The sequence below is a fragment of the Ascidiella aspersa genome, chromosome 4 (genome assembly GCF_963924565.1).
Source record: "Ascidiella aspersa chromosome 4, kaAscAspe10.2, whole genome shotgun sequence".
Classification (NCBI taxonomy): domain Eukaryota; kingdom Metazoa; phylum Chordata; class Ascidiacea; order Phlebobranchia; family Ascidiidae; genus Ascidiella; species Ascidiella aspersa.
Window position 1 is genome coordinate 27,619,531 of NC_139450.1, and position 17,566 is coordinate 27,637,096.

Genomic DNA, 17,566 nt, shown 5'->3' on the forward strand with positions numbered 1-17,566 from the left:
GGTGGTGTTTTACATTGTTGGTAATTATGCGTAAAAACCAAACAGAGAAACAAAAACGACTGAAAAGCTTGTCTGGTCCATCTTCCCTGCTGAATCAGCTAAAACTCGAGTGCCTATCAAAACTATGCCACGTAGTCACGTACACTAATTATTCGAGCCATCGCACAACTTAAATTTCACTAATTCAGCCTTAATAGGTCATAACAAAATTCTGTCGCATGGGAATAGACAAGGCACCCTTTAAAAAAACGCAAGCGCTGTTTGACTCGTAAGGCGTCATATTCAATGTGTTGGAGTCCAAATCCAATTGCCCAAAGACGCTCTTAATCAGATCGGGGCTCCCCGGTAGTTAGCGCCTGCCAATAAGCGTTGGCTGTCAGCAGGCCAGACCTGCACGTAATAAGGGCTATGTACTACCGGTCGAGGCGAAGAACAAGGACCTCTGTAAAAGAACGGAGAAACGCGGTATAAAAAGGAATTCGAAAAGTCTGTGTAAGGGCCTATAGTGAAAGTGAGCCGATGCGAAGTATACTCAAGACAACTCTTTTGGTGATGAAATTTGTTCTCCGACGTTTCAAAGCCCTTCACAGGTAGCATTGTATATATACGAGCGTTCGGTTTGATTCATCCCGAGTAGGTATTTGAAACATTGGAGAACTAATGATAATTATGAAAAACAGCTCATCCGGTAATTGTAATTGGTAATTATCAGAGGAGCTGTTTTTGATGATGACGAGTATATTAATATTACTATGCTTAGTAGCAACAGTTTATTTTACAAGAACAGCTTGAAAGACAGTTAAAAAAAATAAATAAAAAATAAAAAATAAACTTAGGCAAAATTATTATGTTTTTAGTAATTTTAAAAAAAGGGCCAATACTTGCCGAAGTGGGAAATAAAACAACAAATTTTAATTCGAAATACGTGGCAGACTGTTATTAAAAAGGCTTTTTTTTACAGCGAAGTTAACTTATAAATTTACTAAGAGGTATATTTAGCCTTCGATTGACAATTTTGTCACATAATCGAAATCCAAAGTTAGGTAGGCCTTAAACCTATAATTTACTTCTACTGAAACATAGTTACGTTGTATAAGTTTTGTTTAACTTACGTTGTATACGTTTTGCTTTGCTTTTTTCTAATGAAATGACCTGTTTTTACAACGATTATTTAAATCTAACTCTAATTTAAAAAACGCAAACACCCAATGAAAATAGAAACGAAACAGCCTTGTTTCCGAAAAGTGTGGATTTTCATCTAATTCCGAAGAATAGTAAAGACATTTCACAATGAAGATCTTAAGGTAACAGCTTAAACCTGTGTATTAATTTTGGTATAACATTGATGTTGATTTTTAGCAAATAAAATTCAAGGTTTCGTTGGAATTCATTGATCCAAACTAAATGCGATGTTGCTAGGTTATATTTTGCATTAAAGTTTTTTTTACATAGCCCATTTACAGTTGGGTTTTTTCCCATTGTTTTTTTATGAATGAGAGAATATTACTTCTACCAGGTTTTAGATTAAAACTATGGTATTTGCGAATGGAATAGTCGTTAATTTAATTCCACAGCAAAAAGCAAAACTAAACCGCCAAATATCAGTTGGTTTCGACAACAATGAAACTTACGGCCATATTTATTAGTAGGCCTACAGATCAAAGGCATCTTATATAGGCGCTACGAGTCTACATTTAACCGAAATGTTGTTCGTTGGCTGTAGTGTTCTCAATTCAGCTAAAACAACGATTTTTTTCCCCTACAAGGGAATGTAGCGCACAACGAGTTTCCGTCCGTATACCGAAATACATCAGGATCAATAAATTTAGTTGTTTTGGAGACTCGGAGCGCAGGTAATTAGAAGTTGGCGCCTCTGACTTTTTTCTGTGACAGCATAAATCCCCGGATAAGAATCGATTTGTCTTTCCAATAAACTTTTGGCACCTGGGCGCTAATTAAGTGGCCTAATTCTTGTCGAAAAAGCGGCAGGGAAAAAAATTCCCATAAGATATCAGGCCATTTAATAGTTTTTGATCGGACGAATATTAGGTATTTTTTTTACAATGACATTTTTGATACGACTACTATTTTCTATACGATTACGAGTATACGGCTACATGTTGTATATTGTTTCGGTTGATATTAGTATAGAAAGTTTTATTTTTGTTTGACCGGCTAATCATATTTAAAGCGATTTTTGCTGTTTCATGGTTTTTCAAATTTTTTTGAGCTCCGTCGATTTCCTTTTTAGCTTTGCCTTGGTGATTTGCCTGCTTCTGGATTTTGCTTTGTCGCGCCAAAAAAGTAAAGCCGTGGAAAAAGGTAAAACTTTTGTTGTGTTTATTTTGGTGGAGACCCTTAACACCCCTGGCCCCTGCTCAATAATTTAATACTGATTTGTTTTAACATACTGCTGCATTGCTATTTTTTTCAGTAATGATAGTTTGATCAAAAATCTAGACCAAACCAAAATTATTATTTACAATAGCCATTAAATGTAAAAGGTTTTCAATTTTTTGAGAGTTAATATCCAATGGAAATGCAAATTATTAGGTCATTTCAGTGTTGTAACCATTAGTTCATTTCGGGTAACAAAATAATCTTTACCAGGGGTAATTGAAATTCATTAAGTGCTTCTGGGGTGTACCGGCATAAAAAATGTGTTAAGAACTAATGATAGATTTGGTAAAACACTGATATATAATAACATGCGCTCGGTGCTAAAATTGCCGTAAACTTTGTCGATATTAATGGATCCATACACAACTTAAACATTGCGATAAACCGCAATTAAAATCAAAGTTTCTGGTAAAATATTAGACTGTTGATAATTATTTGTTGAAAGAACTCCAACAACGTTGGTCAAAAATTGACCCATAATAAACTCTTAACAGGTCACGGCAAAAAATCGGAAGCTAACGACCATCACGGTAATGACGTCACCAGACAGATTGAGATGTTTCTTCGAGAACATTCCTACGAACTGAGCATTCGGCCACCGCATCAAGGTAAAGGTTGCTTTGCTAAGTGAAAATAAACAAACAAAAAGTACACTAGGGTGGCATAACAGGGGTTCGAGAAAGTATAAAATAAAAATTTGAATTAACAGAAAAAGACTTTATAAAATCGCTAAAACACTTTTTTGTAAATAGCTTTCTTTGAAGCGTAGAATAGGCGTGGGATTCGTATGTAACACACAAATAATATTTAACTAAGCGTTTTATATCTATTGAATGTCCAATAAATGCACTGATTTTTTAACTTTACCGCGTATTTTGTTTATAGTAGGAGGTGTCAAAAAATATTTTATAAGGTTTTACATTTTTTATAAAACCTTTAGCATTGTGAGAGGGCCCGAAATGCTACAATTCAACAACGATCATCTCATTAGTAGATTAAAATTACCACCAAAGTTGTCAAAAAATAGGGTTCAAACTTGACTATCGCGAAAGGTACAACTACTTTTCGGATTATATGTTCCTAATGCGAATCAAAATGCCTTTTCTCCTCTATTGTACCTTTACCACTGCGGTTGCCCAACTTTAATGTGACAATATCCGCCAACAGAGCTTTCTTTGGCAATCTTCTATCTACATCTCGTAGAATCCATGTGTGAGATAAAACGGCCATAAAATACAATAATTGACATATATTTGTCTTGTTCGCCTCGGTGGTTGACTTGTGATAGCTTAAACAAGGCTAAGACAATGCAATTTCCATCGATTTGTGCGTTGCGGCGATATTGCCCTTTGCGCGGTTCCACAAAGGTAATCATAAAATATTTGCAACGAATTTTATTGGGCTTTAGAGGCAACGCAAAACTACTAACAAGACTTGATTGCCAATTTGATAAGGTAATAAAGAGTTTGATAACTTGAGAAGACGAGATGTTTGTGCCTCGGCATTCAGCAGTTTTTGTAGTGTTTTATACGAACAGGTAAAGTAAAATCTTGAATCTTGTTTTACACTGTAAAGTTTAACCAAGCTTCTGACAGTTTTCAAGATACAAACTTGCAGTTATCTTGTTAACTCAACGTAGCTTCAAATTAGTTTAAAATTAGCTCAATGGCAAAATTTGCATTTCCTAGAAATTCCAGATTGGGATTGCGCAGAGTATGCGACTAATGCAAAACAATATGTACTCGGTCGCCTAAAGTCCCTACACACTGAATTTTTACAGGAGCCTTGCCGGTGACTATGTCTTTGAAGATCGAAAGCATTTCGGATATCTCGGAAAAAAACATGGTGAGTTGTAATCGAATTTGAAACTCACAAACAAAATCATTTGTTTGATACAAAAAACATCCTCTACAAAGCGTAGGCTATAGTTGAAAAAAACAGGTCGTTTCGCTTTGTTTATTAAGCGTATCACGAAATACTTAGGCTGGACTATCGCCAGCGTTGTAAACAAGTCATTTTAAAATATCCTAAGTCTCAGTCAAGTCATTTGAAGAAGTTAAATCTAAGACAAAATATCAAGTCAAGCCCCAGTCTAAGTTATCACTTGCGAAAGTCGAGTCCCACTCAAGTCATTATAAGAGCAAGACAATTTCAAATCATACCATTGACTTGCAACTAAACGTTAGCCATTCAAAGTGGTAACTCGTCTGATTAATTTAATCAATAACACATCAACTAAAAACAGCCAAACAACGTATAGAAGCCCAATTGTTTTATGTAGGTTACAAAAATTACGATAAATAACCCAATTTCATAAACATATAATTAACGAAAACGCTTAATTAAACCGAATAAGGTATTTGACACAATAACTTCAAGTCATTTGTCCGAAAGACTTGAGTAAAGTCAGGTCATTTTGCCCAACATACCGTACTTAAATCCGGCATTTTGCCCAACATATTAAAATTTACTTGAAAAACAAGTTATTTCAAAACAGCGACTTAAATCATTGTGACACTGGCTTTCGCGATCTTATTTTTTTGGATGACGTGGTAGGCTACTCGTGATTTAAGTGGAGAAAAATGGCAAAACCATCCTTTAGCCTACCAAATGGATAATTAATACTGAAATTACATAAAATAATATTTTTTTGTCGTATACCACAATGAAACTGCAAAACACGTGCTAAGCGCCGTTATTTGCATTGGATTTAAACGTAAATGCTGCAAAATCTCAGACACATTCAATGTGTTTACAAAAGGCCGCCATCCTACGAAGTAACTTCAATACTTGACAACTTTGAGTTGTTTACCTTTTATTGTTTCTGTGCAGGATTTGACCTTCACACTATGTATGCACCAGCAGTGGAGAGATTCGAGACTTCAATATCACACAAAAGATGACAATTACAGCATCGTACTTCCGAGTCGAATTGTAGACAAACTTTGGGTTCCGGGTAGGGAGGGATGCACGATATTTTTATTTTTTTTTCATTTCAACCTCAGTTATTTGTCTAAAAGACTTAAGTCAAGTCAATTCAAGTGATTTGGCAAAAGACTTAAAACAAGTCAAGTTAAATCATTTGTCCAAAAGACTTGAGTCGAGTCAAGTTAAATCAATTATTCCTGGTCAACGACTTTAGTTAAGTCTAGTTGAATCATTTGTTCAAACGACTTAAGTCAAGTCATTTTGTCCTAAATACTGAAGTCAAGGCAGGTCACTTGAAAACAGTGACCTAAATAGTTTGAAACGCTGTAAATATGCAAGGCTAATTCTTCGAAGGTTATTACGCAACACTAATTGGGCTAAAAGAATGCTTTCTCGTAATAGGAAAAACATTAACGGCTAACCAAAGGATTCACTCTAACCAAAATATTTAAGAACCCCTCTTAGTCTTTTTAAACCGCATATGGCAAAATACCACAATAAAGATCGCATCACAAAACTTAAATTTCCATATTTGTTTTTAGATATTTACGTGGTGGGCTCCAAGAGTTCGTTTATACACAGGACGACGGTCAACAACATTGTTCTTCGCCTTTTCAGCAACGGCGACGTTGTGTACCGAATCAAGTACGTGCTCGTTTCTTCCTATAGGCTTATTTCAGGAGTGGTCAGAGGCAGATCAAGGATGGCCGCGGCACATGCCTTCCTCTAAGTCTAAACTATATACTTTTTCCAACTTTTGCTATAGGTAAATGGAAAACGTTTTGACGTTCGTAGTTCTTTCCGATTTCAGTCTATTTTTCCCGTTTAGTGCAGGGTTTCGTAAATTGGGGTCCTTGGACCCCTTTGGGGTACATGATCTAGTAGGGAGGGACCATTAAGGCCTCATTGAGATCTTGTCGTATAGTTTAATAAATGGAACGAATTTTTTAGAAAAAAACTTAAATGAAAAACACCGTGGCGCTTTCTCCTTGAATGCAATTTGACTTTCTCTCAGTCGATCGAAAATGACCGGTTTCGTGAGTTCATCTCGAACGCGTGGGTCTACACTGGATTTTATGGTCCCTGCGTTCGCGTTGTGTTTGCGTTTTTTCATAGAATGCAGAGCGTCAATTTTGAAACTTAAGTTATTGATTATTGTCAGTTCTGACGCTCCAACGCCAATCTTATCACTGTTTCCTCAATCAAGTTAAATAACTTTAGAAGCTTCGATAGTGTGATAACACTTATTTAACCAATCCACCGGTGTGCGAGTTACGATGAATAGAGCCGAGGAAAGGTATGTGTAAATAAGGAAGAAATAGAGTCATACTTGTTTTCCAAGGTGAGACCATTTGCGGTTAACCAAGTAAAAAATGCGATCTTAGTTGTGTTTACAGTTGGTCACCACTGGCTTACATAACTGCCACCGTTCGGGTCAGTAGGTCACTACAGAACTGCTTTGCCCTGGGATTTGAGGTAAATTGCGTTGTATAGATCCCGAGAAAAATTAAAATGAAGACAAAGAAGACTCGTTGCGTAACGAAATATGAATAACCTTTTGTTCGGTCGTGACAAACTAATTTACGCCAACCCCAGCGAGGCCTGAGAGATCGGTATGCCACAGTGATGACCCAAGCCTATTGTACTCTTTGTATTCAAGAACTAGCTTGATAGCCTGAAAACATTGTTTTGTAGTTAGCTCGCGATTTAAAGTTTGGCCTCGGGTATGGCATCAGAGTGACGTGTTATCAAGGTAATTTATATTAAAAAATGTAATATAATGTTAATTTACTCGGAAGAAAATCACATCGAATTATTGGTAAAATTGCGTGAACGTTTAAAATATAGAAATAAGCTATTGCTGCCAGGCATTAAAAACGGGCCTATGTTTATAATATAGTTTTTTCTTTGTGTATCTTATTTATTTTATCTTTTATACTCTGTGCGTCCGTATTAGCAATTTCCTCGCGCCACAAATGCTAGCACAAACTTGATAAAAATAGAATAAGCAAATATTTACTCGAAATTTTAAAGCAATTTTATCTGCTGTATTGCCATCAATTTTTTCTTTGTCTGTTTTTAACCTCCAACAAATGCGACTCACCATTTCTTTTAAAAACAATGAATATATCCGAGATGTTTGCGCCGCTTAAAATACCCAACTATATACAAAGCTGAAGAATCGGGCTAGAACAGGGGTTCTTAAACTTTTTTTACCGCGGACCCCTACATTTTTTTTTGCTTTGCATGGACCCCAGTTGGCAAGAAATGCTCCAAAATGACGTCATAATACAAATAGATTTCATAACTCTGTTTATTTCGCTCCAAAAAATGTGAAAGTTAAATGGAGTCTAACTATACATCCACATTAATTAAAGTGTTTTCTTTAAAAAATTAATTACTTCTTAAGTATACACTAGTTCTTTAATTAGGCCTTCGTTAGGCCCCCCAAGGGGTCCATGGACCCCAGTTTAAAAAACCCTGGGCTAGAAGAAGTACTATTGCTTGTGCGACAAAACTATGAAACTCTTAATTAACTACTTGTTACAACACTGATTTTCCCTTTGCTTTGAACCAGTGATTCTCAACCGGGGTGCGTCAATCTAGGGCAGGGGTCGGCAACCTACGGCCCGCGGGCCGGATCCGGCCCGCCGATGTAATTCATCCGGCCCGCCGCCACTTTGACAAATTAGACACGAGTCGATTTCACATACTTTTTGACTATTTTAACTACGTAATTGCGAAAAATTTTTGCGCTTCGCGCGAATAATCATTGTGCGTCCGGTTTGTTTACGTTTCATGCGCAGTGAAAGGCTGTCAAGTACGTCGTGAAAAAAAAAAATTTAGGATTCCAGTTTTTGCTCTATTGGTAAGCTTCTTGAAACATGTTTTGTGTACAATAAAAAAGCTAAAATAAGTTTTTTTTCTACCTTAATGTGCTCCTTCAAACATCAAGGGTGCCGCAAACTACTTAAAATTTGTGTAGGGTGCCGCAAGCAAAAAATGGTTGGGAACCACTGCTTTAAAATATAGCCACAATTCAAGCGGGGCACTTTATTTTAGACACTCTATTCAGCAATTAAGCAAATTTTACAGTAACTTCAGCAAAAGCGTTTTTATTTCCAGAATGACGACCACCGTTTCTTGCCTGATGAGGCTGTACAACTTCCCACTGGATTTGGAAAGCTGTTCACTCAAGTTTCAAAGCAGTACGTTTCGCGATGAATTAACAATAACCTGGTGAAACCCGCGTCGATTATTTCACCGAAACTTGGTCAATTTTTTTGGCAATACCCAGCTTTTAAATCGCCTAATCTATATTAATATATGGTTGACTGTTTTTAACGTTAACCAGCTAAAAATTTGTTTTACGATTTTGGCGCTACGAGTTATCTACTTGTTCTAATTTTTTAAAAGTATACCCAACATTCGCCTACGTCCCGTAATATTTTCTTTTTTATGCAAACCACGATATTTGGCCATAATTTCGTTTGCATCACCGACTTTCAGCATATTCTTATATGTTCCAGGTGGAATTCGTTCTGCTGTGAACCCTTAACACGACTCAAAACCCCACACTTAGCCATAACCAAAACATTTATCTATTCATGGGTATTTTTAGCCTGTTTTTGCGTTTTAAAGTATAGCATTTGCTACATATGGAGAGGTTTTTGGCAGTATATATATATATATAGTGATTAACAAAAAATCTATAGATAAACTTCTTCAAAGAAAAGCAAAACTATATGAAATATTCTAATGTTTAACAGTTTCTTTGCGGGTTTTATAATTGGTTCAAATTAACCTAAATAATGACGTAATTCTTTTCGAATTGTTGTGGGCCTACTAATTTTCGCGCAAATATCACTTTTCGACATCAAATTCGATGTGGCCTGTGACATTTCCAATATTATTAGCCTATAGGTTTAAATGAGTATATGCTAGGAATACCCGATAATACTGCGTCGGAGCTGATAAACAATCCCAACAGGTTGTATCTGTACTTGTCGGATACTAGGGGTGGTATCAGTGCCAATTTGATACCAATTTCAAATTGAAATCCAGCCATTATTACAGTCATGCTTTGAAACAATCCAGCCATAATTTGCGATTTGAAAGAACGATTCCACCTGGACAGGTCAAAAATTAAAACACATAAATATGCTGTTGCTACCAGGCATAGTATATTTAAAATACACGCATTTGCACCCTGTTGGCTTTGTGTGTTAGTCCCTGACGAAGGCTTGCCGGACAGTAAGCCGAAACGTTGGTTAAAGAAATTTATGCCAGAGGAACCTATTTTAAATAATTAAAACACATATTAAACTTCTTATTGTACAAGAAATTGTAGTCCAACAAACTAGGACAAATAACCTCTTAACATTTCTATATGATCAAAAATGTTGCTTGTTTGCGCAAAGTAATGACGTCATTTGGTATCGGATCGCGAAAAATATTTCGGCATCAAATAAAAAATGTCAAGTATCGGACAAATATACAGTATACAACCAGTATCGCTCCGATTCCTTATAAGTCGACATCCCCATCTCTAACGGTTAGGGGTTAGTCTCATCGCTTCATGTCTCATCGTTTCTCAAAGAAAATAAACAATGTGGATCATTATTGAAACAGCAATTTTCTAAATATCTATGTATTGAGCCAAAATTTTAGCGAGTTACACAGAATAGAAATACCTCAATTACATAGAATTACAATTACCTTAAAAACTGTAATTAATTACAATTGATCCAACTCGTGTAGAGTCAAGGTGTGCTGTTCCAGTTCTGTTTATCGTGACATCACAGTAACTACTTAACGAAAAATTCGATTAGAGGTGCCGGAAGCTATTTATTATTTCTGAGGGGTGTCACAAGTCATAAAAGGCTGGGAATCACTGGTCTAACCCCTTATTTGCTTTTTCGCAGTGGGCTACAGCAGCGACGAGCTGTTGTTGAACTGGTCGATGGGAGAGAGTATGGAAGAGCTGTTTCTCGACACGAAACTGGTGACCAACATGCCAAAGTTTCGACTCGTGCATCACAAGTTCAAGTCGCTCAACGTGTCCGCTGGAGTGACGGAGAAAGAAGGCAGGCAAAATAAATATTTAGCCGCAACGTCGCGCCAAACGAAACTCTGTAGCGACACGTTTCATTTAAAGCAGGGCTGGGTGTCAATTTGGCTTTTAAGTTTCCGCAAAACTATTTTTTATGTGCTAGCTGCATCGGTTGTGACTTTTCGTGAAAAATTTCGTTTTATAGCAAACGTAACGTGGCATTTTGATTTCGGTGCTTTAATTTGAGCAACTTTTCTAATTTAATATAATTTAAGACAGTCTGAAATACTAACAATACATTTTGTTATTACTTTTTGGGGGGAATTTAAACTTGTCCGGGAATCAGGACTTGACGGAGTCGGTTTGCTTTGCTAGATTGTGACTCGACAATCGGAGACTAGAGTAAGACTGCCCGAGTCCTGAGTCCGGCGTGCGCGTGCGCTGTACCAAATTTCGAAACTAAGGGCGCAATCTGTAGATCGTAAAGGTGAAATAGAATATCATAGAATATTTCCCAATTATGCCTTATCCACCCTACATTAGTTACGTAAATGGTTGAGTTACAGGCTGTAAAGGTGGAACCGTACCCGGGACTCGATCAAATCGCACATTTGGCCGGATTCGAGCTAGGAAGTCGGACCTGGGGTATTTTTACCCAATTTCGCAACCCTGATTTAGACGGAACACATTGCCGATTTTTAATCGCAGTTGTAAATTTCGAATTTTTTAGGGCGCAATCTGTACATTGTAAAGGTGGAATAGCATATGATGGAATATTTTTCAGTTAAGTATTGCGGGTGAATAAATTGTATGACACACATATGAGTGGATTGCTGATTATCCATCTTAATTTAGTTATGTAAATGGGTTAATTACAGAGTATGGAGTTAAAGCTGGACTCGAGACTCGATTAAAGCGCACATTTGGCCGGATTCAGACTCGGAAGTCGGATCCGGGTTACTTTAACCGACTCTGAAGCCTTGATTTAAACCAAACACTTTGCCGATAAAAAAGGCCGTTTAACATAATTTTAATTGCGACTTTTCCTTAAGCATTTTATTAGGTGATTGCCGTGTTGTAAACAAGTGGTTTAAAAATACCGTCCCTGATCGTCTAATTTAATTGTCCTAAGTAACACAATTTTACCTGTGTATTTAATGAAAGCACCATGATTTAAGCCAAGTCATTTTGCCCTAAAGACTTAAGTCAAGTCATTTGCAAACAGTGATTTACATCAAGTTGACTTAAGTCATGTCATTGACTATGGCTGGTTGATGTTTTCTTGAAAGTACAGAGATAGTTATATAATATACATTCCTGATAGTAAATGAAGCATTTTACGAGGCTTACATTTCTACAGAAATGCGCTCCCAACTACTGATCAACTTCGAACTGCAGCGCTATCTTTTGTCCTGCCTCTTTCAATCCTACTTTCCAGCCATGGTGATGGTGGTTTTAGCTGGACTCGGAATGTGGATCGACCCCAACTCTGTGCCTGCCAGAGTGGCTCTCGGTAAATTACGCGAGTTTGGAATATATGCTCACTTATGTGCGCCGTCACCGGTTTGTTGCATACGTTAGAGATATAAGAATGTTCGATAATATTGCATTGAAAAGTTCAACCCCATATCAGGTTGGGCGCTGGTCTAGCATCCTACCACAACGCACATTGTTGGGTTAGGATGCTGGTTAGCGTTTGGGTTTGGGTGGGTCAAGCATTATTATTAAATATATATTAATACTTGACCCACCCTTACCCAAACACTAACCGACACCCTATAGTTCAAATATTGTGCGTAGCTTTATAATTGTGGCAGGATTCTAGACCAGCGCCCCAGGTTGTAATATCGGCAATCGTCCGATACTTTGAACATGGTATCCGGAAGGATTAAAATACAAATTATCATTTAAATTCAGATGTTTATACACGGAGAGATATTTTCTTTAAACAATATGAATAAACGCAAATGACTCCCGGGTTAAGTACAAAAAATATGTTTAATATTAAGGCGATTCAAAAAGAACACACTAGAACCGGCGATAAAAAGGAACGAGAAAAATAGAAAAAGGCAAACATGACGATCAATAAATCCGGGTCGGTGTAGCGTTGCTACGCTATTTCATTTGACCTACTGTGTTAAGTTGGTTATTGTGCTTATTATCAGCAACACTTTTTGCCCAAAATATTGTGTATTGGTATCTGAGTAAAACAAAGTACATCGAAGTACATTGGGTTCGAATCGCCGCATACTTTCCAAAATTTCGCTCAGTAAGCGAAGTAAAAATTTTGTTTTTCTGTTATGTTCAATCCAGGAGTGACGTCGGTCCTTACAATATCGACTGTCATCACCGGACTGAAAGGATCCCTCCCCAAGGTACGTTCATTATAGTTGAGGCGCGACATTCTACCGGGAAATGACATATGCTATTATTGTGCCGAGCAAAAACAATGAAAAGGGTAATTCCTGAAAGGACGGCAACCTTGCCTTATATAATCTATCGGAGACTTTAATCGATAAAATTTCGACTCAGAATTTGCCCCTGTAAGAAAGGGAATAGCTCCATAGCAATATATAGTTATTGTTGCGTTGTTATTGATCATGTAGAGCAGGGGTGTCCAACATGAGGCACGCGTGCCAAATGTGGCACGCGCCCTAATAAAAAATGGCACGCAAGCCCCCAAAAAATACAGCCAATTGTCGAAAAAATAAATTTGCTGTACAGCATATTGTCAAGATTTATTCACAATACAAAACAATACCAGCAATTACGACAACAAACAATTACTTCTGATATTATAACACTAATGTTTTTCTTTTTTGCTTGTTTGAGTTGGACACCCCTGATGTAGATTTACGCATAATTTGTACCGTTGAGACATTATAACGCATCTAAAAACAAAACAAAAACGCTTATCGTACAATTCGTCGATAGGCATATAGTAGCTGATTACAGCCCACCAGTTGTCAATTTATTATATTGTATAAACTTTGACAGCATTATATAGCAGTGTTACGAAGACTTGAGTCAATGTCTTGATTGGACTTCGATTTGGTAAAATGGCTAGACTTGACTTAAATGACTGTGTCAAATAACCTGGATTGTAATATAATGTTTTCATTAAACATTTTTCAATAACAAATGGGTTAATTATCTCATTTTTTGTTTGTTTTTTAATTTTTTTGCAATATGTTGTGATTTTTTATTTTAGACAAGATATCGGGCAATCAGGCTATGTTCCCAATTGCTTTTTTGCCAACCTTTACAATTTAAATAACTTTGTTTGCGCCTCGAGCGAACCTTAATTCTTTTTACTACGTTTTTGTCCGTTTATAAGATAAATTCAGCTGAAAGACGTTATATAAAGTGCAATTTTCGTTAAATTAAACTTAAATGCCGTTATTTCAAGCAAATATACAAATCTCTTTAATCTACTTAATGGCCTACGCCTAATGCGTCAAGTACCTGTTTTTATTGAAAGTTTTTTTTTTTTTAATTTAAACCAAACAAACGAATATTTAAATAGTTTTCGGCTGCAATTTTCGCCAGAGTTTGCCTGACTAAAGTTTTAAAATTAGTTAATTTTTGACGTCACGTTAAGTAACTTCGTGACGTTTTCCTTAAATGTTTTATTGCTCCCAAGTAAAACCCTGGATCTGCCCCTGGTCCACAGACAAACTTCTATTAAAAGTACTCTGAACTTAATCGACAAAGGACATTATTTTACCAGAAAAACATGTTTTTTTCATCATAATGGTATTGTCAACTTTGACTTTAAAAAGTCCTTGTGACTATTGTTCACTTTTTAATTGTTATTTTTCCTCCTATAGCCACACTAATGTAGGCGAATTCATGCTTTGTTTGTTGTTTCGTCTCCTCCAAGTCTCTTACCTAAAAGCGATATATTGCGATAAACAAATCTTCCTTGAAAAGTTGTTGACAGCAACAAAGACAGTAAAGCTTCTCAATTAATTTACTCGCTATACATATAAAGACTGCTCAAGGCACAATGGAGGTTAAATCTAAATTTATACATTTCAAATTGCAAAATCTTGTGTAGAATACTTGTATGAAGAGTAGAGTGGCCTTAAACGGCAAAAAAGATTATTTTATCAAAACACAAACATTTTTTTCATCATAAAAATATCAACTTTGAATTAAAAAGTCCCTTTGACTATTTTTCACTTTCTATAATTGTCACTTTTATTCCTCCAGGTGTCTTACCTGACAGCGATGGACATCTACCTCTGGGTTTGTTTCCTCTTTGTCTTTTCAACAGTCCTCGAGTTCTGCGTCCTCAACTTTTTCATGACCAAGAGGGGAAAGAAGTTTTTCGAGAAATTCGCCTCCAAAAGAAGAAATCAGATTTTAAAGGTTCGCATTGGATTATCTTCATGTAACACTAATTGGTCCAGGTAGAATTTTTCAATGCTTTCTATATTTTTTCTTTTACTATTTTCTGAAGGTTGGATTTCCGCCGTTTTGATAAACTGTTAATGTTTATAAATGTGGCGATTTATTTATTCCGTCTTCTGATACAAACTTTGTATGTGTATTGGTTCTTGGAAACTTTTGGGCAAAATTCTAAAAACATTCCTTCACTACTAACTTCTCTGTGTTGGCCGTAATGCAAAAAAGAGGAATAAAAAATCCACAGACTGGGCTGTAGCACAAATTGTTAAAAGCGGCACTACGGTCTCCACTGCAAAATTATTGTTTGTCGCTGCAAGCCACCTGGAGGCCTTATGTTAGACAATCCACCTGCACGCCTTATGTTAAACAATATAGTCCTATAGATTGGAGATTTGATCTGCTTTATTTTTGACATCAACTTATTTCAAGTAAATTAGACAAAAAAAACACAGTTAGATGTAACACTTTGTGTGAAATTAATGTAATCCTACTCACCCTTTTCGAAAAGCCCACGGGACTACTCTGTGATTTTCCTCACCAAACTTCGAAAGTCCAGAAATTTGACATCATACTAATCAACTCTTTATCGTTCACCGTGTTATTTCTGTCACATTTTTTTGTTTCAGCGTCAAACGAGACGTTTCAACATGTCGAAGAGTCAGCTACAGATGAGGACAGTGGGCCCCGTTGGTTCCATGGGTTCAATGGGTTCCTCAGGTTCTATTGAAAAGCAACCTTCCAATAGAAGTACCGAGGAGGAAAAGATTAACACGTTAGTAAATATTCGCAGTTTATCTTTGATTGATTTTTTGTTGCTTGGAGTGACTATAACTACTGTGCTGTCCACAAGTAATTTTAATTTTTTTAATATTTCAAGTTATTTACCCCATAGATTTAAGTTTAGTCAAGTGATTTAAAAAATGATTTGACAGAAAACAACACTAAAAACCTATAACTTAACTTTACAAGGCACCACTTAGTACAATTTTAGGCGAACTTTAGAATACTCTTTTCCCAAAAATTTTTGCCTACTCGTGACGACTTCGTTAAGCCCAAAGGTACCAGGGCAACCAGGGCTGGGGAGCCGGAGCCGGAGCTGGAGCCCGGAGCCCGAAGCTAAGCATTTTCTCTGGAGCCAGAGCCGGAGCCGGAGCCATTGTAATTTTTTTTGTGGAGCCGGAGCCGGAGCCATTTTTATTATTTTTGTGGAGCTGGAGCCATTTTACAATTTGTGGTGCTAAAGCTAAGAAATTATATTTTGTTCCATCTCCAACGTTATTTAGCCAAAAGCAATTTTTAAAACTTGCCATTGAATAAGTGACTGGTGGCACCGGAACTGGAGCCAGAGTCATTGGGTGTGTGTTTGATGGCTCCGGAGCTGGAGCCGGAGCCAAAGGATATGAGTTTTACTACTCCGGAGCTGGAGCCGGAGCCAAAGGATTGAGTTTTACGACTCCGAAGCTGGAGCCGGAGGCATTTAATAATTGCCTGATGGCTCCGGAGCTGGAGCCGGAGCTAATGCTATTTTACGGCGGCTCCCCCGCCCTGATTTAAACCACCTCTTCTTCCTGGATTTAAACCACCTCTTTTGTTTCAACTGTTAAACAATACACAGCGGTGTAATAGGTCAATAGCAGGCCTCATCTGAACCGCGTACCAACGCTTAACGCTTGTCTACAGCGGATCCCACAACGATCAACTCCGACGCAACATGCTCTACCTGCGCTCTCAATCAACCGTGACGTCATCCGCCTACGATGACGTCATAGGTGGGGGCGGCCGCCTGGCTGGATCGGCACCCGGGGTCCGGGCACCGGCCATTGTGGGAAACCAGCAGTGCCTGAGCTTCGAGGCTACCTCGGTGGACGCCGTGTTTCGGGTCTGGTACTTTCTCAGCTTTGTCGTGTTCAATATAGCCTACTGGACTTACTACGTGATTGCGACACAGCACGAAGCTGAAGAGGCCGACTGACCCGAATGACAGATCGCTAACTGACCACTTACTGCCCACCGACTGATTGACCAGTTACTAAATCCGAGGACTGACTACCAACCGCCCACCGACTGAATACAGACTGGCCACAAACTGATCGACGACTGACGGTGACTATCCACTCCACCCACTGGCCGTCAACTGACCGGTAACTGACCATTTGTTACCCGCTGTCTAACCAGTTACATTGGAGTGACAGAGGGCTTTTATTTCATTCATTTTTGTCAGATGGTACAGTAGTGTTCGTCTATTGAGACATTTAAGCATTTAGTGGCGGCACTGTTCAATTTCGAACGGCGTTTTAACTTGCAAGTTTATACCTCGGGTACCAGCCTATATGTGGTGCTTTTCGCAGTTTGCCAAGAAATAAAAAAAATAAATATCGAGCAAATAACATCTCTATAAAAGCATTTCCAATACATTAATCATCGTTTGTGCGACTTTTCAACTTTAGGCTGACGTATGTATCGAGTCTGTCCATTACGCCATATTTCTTCAGGAAATTAGTATGTTAAGTTTTAAGCTCATATTTAAAAAAGAACAATTATTCTTCCGTAAGTAAAATATATAGTTTCTCCGAATATAATGTTTTTGCCTATATATATATATAGTTGCAATATTATTGCCCTGAAGAGAATTGCTCGTATTGGTGGTCTAAACGTTGGTCCTTTAATAAAATTTTGCCAGAAGAATAATATTACAATAAATATAGTTTCTCGGCTTTGTTTATGATATGTCGATAAAATGCTGCTTTTCTGTTCCTTATAAACTCTTCGCTT

General features: G+C 37.4%; 1 protein-coding gene across 1 annotated transcript; it reads left to right on the forward strand.

The window, feature by feature from the left end:
- The first annotated feature begins 1,290 nt into the window (after positions 1-1,290).
- On the forward strand, positions 1,291-16,766 carry LOC146157273 (gamma-aminobutyric acid receptor subunit rho-2-like). The gene is made up of 12 exons (XM_083388154.1): positions 1,291-1,304; positions 2,252-2,322; positions 2,895-3,014; positions 4,184-4,245; positions 5,233-5,356; positions 5,871-5,973; positions 8,455-8,537; positions 10,254-10,415; positions 11,742-11,894; positions 12,695-12,756; positions 14,597-14,796; positions 16,640-16,766. Exons 1-12 carry the CDS (start codon positions 1,291-1,293, stop codon positions 16,764-16,766), a joined length of 1,281 nt encoding a protein of 426 aa, XP_083244280.1.
- The last annotated feature ends 800 nt before the right edge of the window (positions 16,767-17,566 follow it).

What these genes read in the sequence shown, in the direction of transcription:
- LOC146157273 (XM_083388154.1), top strand. An exon ending in GACGTTGTGTACCGAATCAA is followed by an intron (nt 5,974 to 8,454) that starts GTACGTGCTCGT and finishes TTTTATTTCCAG; the next exon opens with AATGACGACCACCGTTTCTT. An exon ending in TGTAACACTAATTGGTCCAG is followed by an intron (nt 14,797 to 16,639) that starts GTAGAATTTTTC and finishes GCAGTGCCTGAG; the next exon opens with CTTCGAGGCTACCTCGGTGG.